The sequence below is a fragment of the Sinocyclocheilus rhinocerous genome, unplaced genomic scaffold, assembly GCF_001515625.1.
Source record: "Sinocyclocheilus rhinocerous isolate Xijiao unplaced genomic scaffold, SAMN03320098_v1.1 scaffold1090, whole genome shotgun sequence".
NCBI classification, from domain to species: domain Eukaryota; kingdom Metazoa; phylum Chordata; class Actinopteri; order Cypriniformes; family Cyprinidae; genus Sinocyclocheilus; species Sinocyclocheilus rhinocerous.
Window position 1 is genome coordinate 387,485 of NW_015665008.1, and position 9,342 is coordinate 396,826.

Below are 9,342 nucleotides of genomic sequence, written 5' to 3' on the forward strand. Positions count from 1 at the left end.
CAGAAAATAGTACAAACTTTGCTAAAGTGATTGTTTTGAACAAGTATTAACTTAGACATCAGCTAAAATAATGTTTTTTAAGTAAAGTATTTGTGTCAATACCGTGGGCCTTTTACCCCATGCTGGTGGGCCTTTTACCCCATGTGTGGGGTAAAAGGCCCCTCTTGCCACGAACGCAGGAATCGTTAGGCAGAATCGAAATGCACGCGTCTTATCGAATACCCGGTTCTTGTAAATTTGGAACCGGTTCTAAAATGTAACCGGTTTTCGATACCCAACCCTAATGATAAATTAAATTAATGTTTTATGCCTTCATTTGATAACCAGAAAAATTTAAATACACAACACAGAATTTCTGAGGGGAAAAAAAATTCATAAGGCTACTTTAAGAAACAAAATTAATAAATTAAGTTGTTTTATGCATTCAAACAAATAGACATGCTAAAACACAGAATTTGGTAACAATAAATAATATGGTGAGAGAGAAAAAAAAATTTCATAGGGCCCTAAACATGTAATTTTTGTTAAACTTTTAATAAATTGATGTGAAAATGTACAGGTTTAATGATTTTAATTAATTAGACATGCTTTTTAATTAATAAAATTTAATTTAACTATTAAAAAGGAGTCGAGAAAAATTAAAATGGAAAAAACGGAATTTGTATATATATTTTTTTGTATTTTATATATCTTTGTAAAATGACACAGCTTCTTAAATCTTAGCTTCTTAATCAACCAATCAAACATTATATTATGATATTATGATAATTAAACACTATTTAATGATAGAACTCTAGTGATTATAACTAAAACTTGGTAACCATGTGTAAAAGCATATTTGTCATTTTAACTGAACTTATGACTGGTGTTGATGCATAAGATATTGTTGGTCATTCAGGGTTTCTGTTAAAAAAACTGATAATAGTAATATATAATAGTTATTATTATTAAAAGATAATACTGCTACTAATTCTACTACTAATAACAATATACAATACTAAGGATTGATGAGCTGCTGGGTTCATGAATATTAATCACGTTGTCAGCGTTCGCTCAAACTGTTTTGATGAATCAAAACAGAAACCGTAATAGATGAGGGCCAGCCAATGAGATTGCTGTTTGCGCATTAGCCCCGCCCACTACCAGAGAAACCAGCATATCTTCTGCTTGTTTTTAAAAGCTGAATAATTCTAAAGGACCCCCATTATTTTGACAGAAAAATACAACAAAGAATATCGTTTACATGTAGCGCATCGATTCAGTGTGGTATGTAAGACTCTCGCTCTCTCTTTGCATGTTTGAGAAACAGCGCTATCAGCAAAGCGACGGCGAGTCGTGCTCCTTCACACTAGAGTTTACGGTGCATCAAATACAGGTATGCTGCGCATCCATTGAGATGAATTGGAAAAAGTACAGATCGCTTGATGGAGAGCAACTCTCAAGCATTCAGTCAGATTGTTCAGCGAGTAAAAATGTATCTGTTCTAAACTTATAATTAGCCTCTAGCTCACACACGGGTGAGTAAAATCTAAGAATTTATTAGCCAATGGCTAACGATATACATTATTTAGTCACCCAGAGTGAAGATTTAGTCGCATATGCGAGTGATTTACTCGCAATGTAGAGGGTTGCAAGTAAATAAAATAAGGTATCAAAATCTTGAAAAAATAAGCAGTATTCTCTGTTCTCAAATGCTGGGGGCATGTCTGCTGTCTGCGCTGAAACCACACCCACTCAAGGGAAAGCTGCCATCTCTCTCAACTGTCAAATACTGCTACAACCTGAATGAATGCTCCCTCTAGCAGCTTCATTTAAATAAGGAGACTGAGCGGTTTTGTAAATTATCACAACCAGGTAATATGCATTTACGCGACAAAGGCATAGCTAGCTAGCATACTGTAGGCTGTAGTAACTAACGGTAATGACAGTCGACTAACTCGCGATTGAGCGTGCGAACCACTTATGCTAATGCGCTCTAGTTATTAGGTGTGTTTGACTTGAAGCAGCACTGCGCAGACCGATTGGTGTATGACTTTAAAGTACCTCGAGAGCGATTCGAAAGAATAAGGAGCTGTCTTCTCTTTATAGCTCTCACGGTACTTTGATGTCATACAACGATCGGTCTGTGCAGCGCTGCTTTAAGTCGAACACACTACTTATATTGTTAGGGGAGGGGCCATGCTCAGTGGCTCCAGTATGACACCGAGACATGATTTCAGGCCCGCCCAAAAAATCCTGAACACAAAAATGGTGAAAAACTTTTTAACGGTCTAACTCTGCAATTCAGTACTACATAGTTCACAGTCTTTTTAACGTGTTTTAGCAATACATTTTTAAAATTTATAATGTGTTTAGAAACAATTCTGTGAATTGCCTTTACACAGACTTTACATGAAAAGAATGTAATGTCAGACAAGTTGCCTCGTGGGCAGCTCTGACATGTAGTGCAATTGCAGTTCGGAAGACCCGAGTTTGAGTCCCAGCCTTGTGGTCCTTTTCTGTCACATAAGCTGTCCGTGAATTAGGGATATGCCGGTATCAAATTTTCATGTTGCGATTAATTGCTAATGCTTTTATCACGGTATACGGTATTATCACGATATTGAAATTTAGTTTTAAAAAAAGTGCTGTCATAATACAGTATAACAGGTTTAATAACTTATTTCTTATAACAAAAATAACTGAACATTTAGCAATAAAGCAATACAGAAAAATGTACAAAGTTAAAAGTTTTACACAGATTAAAGTGCAAAAGAACTATAAAGACCAATAGGTATCACTTTACAATAAGACCTCATTAGTTAACCTTAGTTAATGCATTAACATTCACAATGAGCAAAAGCTAATGTTAACTAATGAAGCCATTACCGTGATATACCGCATTACCGAATACCGGCACATGTCTACCGTGAATGCAGACAAATATCGGTCAACGCAACCCAAAACCCACAAAATAAAACATACCTGAACAAATGTACAGATTGTTCTGTCAGGACCACTATCGTCAAAGATGATTGACAATTAGCATACAGTTTGGATTATATCTAGGGCATGTTGTAGTCCAAATTATAATATAAAAAAAGTTTGAAAATAAATAGCTTATTAAGTCTAAATATTAAGTATTTGGCGCTGTGATGAACATCATAGCAATCTGAGAGTCAGCTAATGCGAGCTTGACTAACGTGACCTGCCAGAACGCGACCTTGACTAACGTGACCTACGCTTGATATTTGTATAGCGCATTTCTCACACACTTGTTGTTTATAATAAATGACACTATAAAATATGGTAGGCTTATGATGCTGTTAACAAATGCAGCTTGCATCTGTTAAACATCCTAGACAATGTAGTAATGGCCAAATGTTGGCTAAATAGTTTGTCTTATATCTGTTGGTCTAATTGTTTGTCTGTATTTGTTCAGAGTTACCTGTTCCAGTTGCTCCAGGGACTGGCCTTCTGTCACTCTCATCGTGTTCTTCACAGGGACCTTAAACCCCAGAATCTCCTAATCAACGCTCAGGGTGAGATCAAACTGGCTGACTTTGGTCTGGCCAGAGCGTTTGGTGTACCTGTGCGGACTTACACACATGAGGTGAGAGGCAGAAACATGGTTCTAGATTTCTAAAGGATATGTTCAGTGTATTTCTACCTTAAATAAGATGAAATCATCTAAAGTGTAACACTGTGTCCTAACCAGGCACGATAAGATTCAGCGACAAGCAATTTATCTGTCCACAGCAGATGCAACACGGCTACAAGACGCAAAAAAAAAAAATTCACAACCAATCAGAAGAGCGACTGGGCGGGCTCTTTTTGCAAGAACACTGCACTTGCAACTAAATGGTTAAGGACATAATCTAATTCACAAATATTAGATTATTTTAAAATGATTGAAAATACATACTGAGTGACTGATACAATCTTTGGAATACACTGTTGGTTCACATTGAGTTTACAGTTTTAATATTTCCTTTCATTCTTTTTTTCAAGATCTGAGATAAATTATCCATTGCCGCTTTTCATAATGCTATAAAGGTCATGCAAAATGATATTCATGGTTTTCATCATCAGAAGTGTCCATGGTGCTCCACGTACAACAGCGCAGGCGCAAGATGAATGTTGAGACAGAGCGAGTCAAATAGGTGATACTGTGCATGTGTCGAGCTCCTCAGTCCGCGTTCATCCACGGTTGCGTATACTTTAAAAGCTGTGCAGACGTGGCTGTGCGCGAGACAGAACACGGAAAGGGAAGTATTCCCGTGCCTACGGAGCAATGCGGATGTCAGATGATTAAAACATTCAATTTAATTATTATTAGGCTATTTTAATTTGATTGTAATATTATTCAAATTATTTAGGATTTTGTTGCTGTTTTTGTATGCTTCGTTTAACTTGTGTAAAACATCTAGCCTATAATTCGTTTTTTGCACAATAAAATCTTTAATTGTGTTCATTGAAGGGGGGGGGGTCACGTTGCCGGCTCAACATTGTGATGTCTGTCAGCCATTAGCGATTGCACTTGCAACTAAATGGTCTATTGGCCCAACCCTAGTTGTCACTGCATAATATTCCACTTCTGACAGCACTGTTTCAACATGTGCCTTACATTTCTCGTACAGCTCTGCTATGGCAAGTTGAGAAATTGTTGTGTGATGGCATTACATACTGCTTTTCAAGCGAGTGGATCATGTTTTTTTTGTTGCTTTGAACTGCATTTAGATCATACAAAGATTTGTGGTGACTGACAGAAAACAAAAATAATGACTTTATTCCACATTTTCGTCTCTACTTGTGGACGCGCGTTCACGACAGTATCATGACGTGAGCGTGTGGCTGAACAAAACCTGCCTTGAATTGTCCCTCGTTCAGAAAGCAGTCTGGACTAAAATGATTTGCGCAGACAAACAAATTTAGGTGTATAATATGGCGCATTAACATCAAAAACAAAACTAATCCACTGCATCCTCAGTAGCTATGTCGGGAGAAAATGAAGACTTATGGGGCTTACTCTTTTACATCCAACTACAAAACATCTGCTTTGCTTACGAGTCATTGTTGTCGCTACAGCTGCTCGAGCGCAGAGAAAATGGCGGACAGCGTACATCTGGCTGAAGGCGGAAATATGCTAATACGTGACCGTTCGTCAGTGGGTGTGGGCGGGGCCTGAGCACGGCTTGATAATTAAGACTGTTTACATTTTTAGGGGATTAAAAGAAAGGAGTAAATGGATTTTTATCATTGAAGGGTGGTTGTATCCACACACTGGATACAAGAATACATTGTATGTGGCCAAATATTAAAATTTTATGGATTTAAACATCGTTTAATCACGCTGTAAAGTGAAACGTCACCAGGCCATTGGCGCCCTCCCCAGGTATTTGTTTTAATACATAATGTACTTAAGTTGGTTATGTTCATATTATGTATAGGCATATTACATTATGTATTTTAACAGTGTTGTTCAATACAATCATGTAATTTCTTGTTTTTTATATTTTATTTGAGCCAATTATTAATGCCTCATCGTTAGTTTATATATAAATAGTCATACTAAAGCCTGGTTTTCACTTAGGTCTGTTTGTTACTAAAAAATATCAGATTACTCAGTTGTCAAAATAATCAGTAGATTACTTGATTACCAAAATAATCATTAGTTACAGCCCTAGATTAGTTAAAATATTTCTTAATAAAACTGCATTGTTTTACTTTTTGTAATTAAAAGAAATATTTTGTCATTGAAAATTTCTTAAAAATAGTTTTAAAATATTGTCTTGTTCTAGTAAGTGTATTGTCACACCCCTAGTGTCGATAAGCGGCGATGTAGCTCATAATTTTCCAAGTGTATGATACAGCTTTCATTCTTCAGGTCAACCAATACATTCATGAAAAAAAATCAGTTTGAATAAAGAAAGCAATAACTTTGCCATAGTATCCTTTCAAATGTTAAAGTTGCCACAGTCATTGCATGCTTTGCATGTGCTGCCCCGCCCCCGGATTTTTTTTTTTTGCTTTAACCCCTGTGTATGTATATTCAAGAAATATATGTAATATATAATTATATTTATATATAATATAAATCATATATAAATATTAATGTATATTTACATATAAATATACAAAGTACCCACACATTTTATGCAAACACAAACGTTTATTTTGGATTCGATTAATCGCGAATCCTAATATATATATTTCCCCTGGGAGAAGTGCCACAACACATAGAGCAGGGAGCATCAATAGAGCATCAATCCCTGGAGGGTCAGAGCCCAACCCTAATTAAACACACCTGATCCAACTAATCAAGTCCTTCAGGTTATTTGAAAACTACATGGTATGCGTGTTGGAGCAGGGTTGGAACAAAACTCTGCAGGGCTCCGGTCCTCCAAGAATTGAGTTTGACCCCCCTGACATCGAGTGTAAGTCTGTGGGAAATACTGTGATATATTTACCTTACTTGTTTCTGATATATGTTTACCGGAATACTGCCCCAGACTGTGATTTCATCTGAGATGGGATGAAACTCCCCACACGTTTTCACTCCAGAACACATTTCCAGAGTCCAGTGGCGGGGGCTTTACACCACTCCATCCAACGCTTGGTACTTGTGTAATAAACTTTCCTAAACCTCAGTTTAAAGAAAGACGCAATAAAAATGTGGGATACAATCAATTGAGCTTTTGATACCAATATATTAAAGTGTCATAGTGGGTACTAACAAGCAACCTTCACACAAACAACCGTTTTCACCCCCTAACCATAATATGTACAAATCAGTTCCTCCAAAACAGTCCATGAATTGCATTCTACAAAAACCTGTGTTTCCAGCGTTGTTTTGCTGTTGCCAATAATTTGTCTTTTGACACGTTCAGTTGGATTTGTCTGGGGATGGTAGGCAGTGGTAAGTTTCTGTACCACTCCCCACTGCTTACAGGTCTCATTCAGCAGTTGGGTAGTGAACTGTGGTCCTCTGTCCGATATGAGATACACTGGCTGGTGTTCCCCACCTGGTGAAGATGTCTTTGATTAAGATATTAGCTATTAGAGGGGTCTTTGCGGATCTCATCGCAAACAGTTCTACCCACTTGTTACAATAGTCCACTACCACCAGTAGGTACTCATTCATGCGAGTGCTTTTAGGGAATGGCCCCATCAAGTCAACCCCCAGCATGTACCCTGGTTCGACCACTGGTGTGGACTGGAGGCGCCTGCAAGTTTAGAGATTCGGGGTTTATATTGTTGGCATATTTGGCATTCCTTACACATCCTCCAGACATCTTTTTTAATCTCAGGCCAATGTTACCTCTAGTAACCTCCGTAATGTCTTCATACACCAGAGATGCCCACTTAATGGACTGGCATGTGCATACTGCAGACACTGTTCACAGAGTTTAGTTGGCATGACAACTTGTAAACTCTGACCCCCATTCTTGTCAGTGGTACTTCTGAAGAGATAACCATTCTGGTTAACATAATACACACAGAGCTTGTGTTACCATCCTTTACTAGTAAACTAGTACAATCAGTAGTCAATTCTCAGCCCCCCACACACAGGACTTCAAACCAACCACACCCACTACTAAAACTCCCATCTTCTCCTTCTGTCCCCTCACTGAGGCAGAAGTATCAAAACTTCTCCTCTCCAGCCATCCTACAACCCCTTGTCTGGTAAAAATAAATTTGCATGGCACCTCAGTGATAAAGTTCATGCATTCAGATGGTGATTTATTCACAGTGGAGGAGCGAGTTTTGTGGGAACGCGCGCTGCTCATGTGGTCGGTTGCTTGATTGTCTGCTGTGAATAAAAATGGCACATGCTTGGAATAATGAGAATAAATTCATATTTAATGTAACAATAATATCCTATGTATCATTTGATTTAAAAAAAAAATCTGTTTACAAATAGAAACAGACACTCTATATAGATGAATGGTTTTGTCTTGCATTTTATCTCAAATTATGTCATTTTAAAAATTGGGAATTTAACGGAAATAAGTTAATGCAGCCTTCTGTTTACATGAGGTAAGCATGAAGCTGCTTGGTTTATATTTTAATTAGGGATGCACCGGTATCGGGCCCGATACTGAGCTCCTGTACTCGTACTCATTAAAATGCCCCGATACCAAACGCCGATACCACACAGCATGTGTTAAGTGTCATATTCAGACAATGAAACACCAACAACAGACAGCAGAATGGAGTTATTAGAGATTAAGGCTGTCTACGAAGTATATGTATGCAATGAATACAATATGTATGCAGCTGACTGTATAGCTGATGTGCGCGAGCTGATAAGCAAAGCACGCTGTTTAGGTGTTATACCACAAACAGCCACCAGGTGCCATCCAAACCCCATTTAATTTTTTTATGCATTTTTCTGACACAAATGTATAAATTTCTCTCTCAGTAAAATATATCCACCAAATATGGAATCTTGAGACTCGGACCTTTCAGACGATGTGTATTTTGTCAAGATTCGAAAAAGTTTTGATTCCAAAAGACTGTAATACATTTTGTAATATGACACCCCCGCACTAAGGTGGAGGAGCCCGCAAAAAGATTTTAAGGTCCATTTCTATGGTAAAGCAATGTCCGATTTCAAAACGGTTTTCACAGGATGAATTGAGATTTTAAGCTTTCAAATGATATATAATATATGATTACTAAAACATGTGATAGGAAAAAAAGGAAACAAATAGAATTTTTGTGACTAAGGTCAGAGCTCCTGTTATGGTGTATATGTTTTGAGGTGCACTCTTGTCATAAATTAATCTATTACTGCTCCTACATAATTTTTAACAACAAACAGTGGTAAAATATCTATTTAGGAGTCTTAGACCTTTCCAACGATACATAGTTTGTAGGGCTGTCGCGATTCGTCGATTTTATTCGACTATTCAATTTTTTAAAATCCTCGACTTCATTTTGCTCGCGGCAAAATACCGGAAGTGGCGCAATTTCACGGACTCCATAAAACACGTTATTAGACTGTTTCCCAAGGCATAATAACGTGTATAATAATTAAGCATAATAGTGAATTCACAAACGCTACGATTTAATTAAATAATTATATGCGATGCAGTTCTAATACAGTATATGTGCTTTAATTATTTACATGCGTGTAGGTTAAGTATGTGCGTCACACAGCGGCTCCGTTCACAGTATTTCCACAGGAACTGTTATCATTTACATGTGTGGAGCGTCTCAAACTCCCATCTCTGCATGTTGTTGTGAGTTTGGGTTTATTATAACATTCATCTGGGAACGCAACGTGCGGCATTTCATCAGATTTGTAAGGTAAATCATTTATAAATCTACGCAAACTCAGGAGAATACATCGCGGTT

General features: G+C 37.4%; 1 protein-coding gene across 1 annotated transcript in view; it reads left to right on the plus strand.

Moving 5' to 3' along the window:
- LOC107730883 (cyclin-dependent kinase 2) overlaps positions 1-9,342 on the plus strand; it is a 26,567-nt gene that overhangs the window by 13,130 nt on the left and 4,095 nt on the right. The window contains exon 5 of the mRNA XM_016541836.1: positions 3,422-3,592. Coding sequence (XP_016397322.1) covers positions 3,422-3,592 — 171 coding nt within the window. The remainder of the gene's footprint in view (positions 1-3,421; positions 3,593-9,342) is intronic.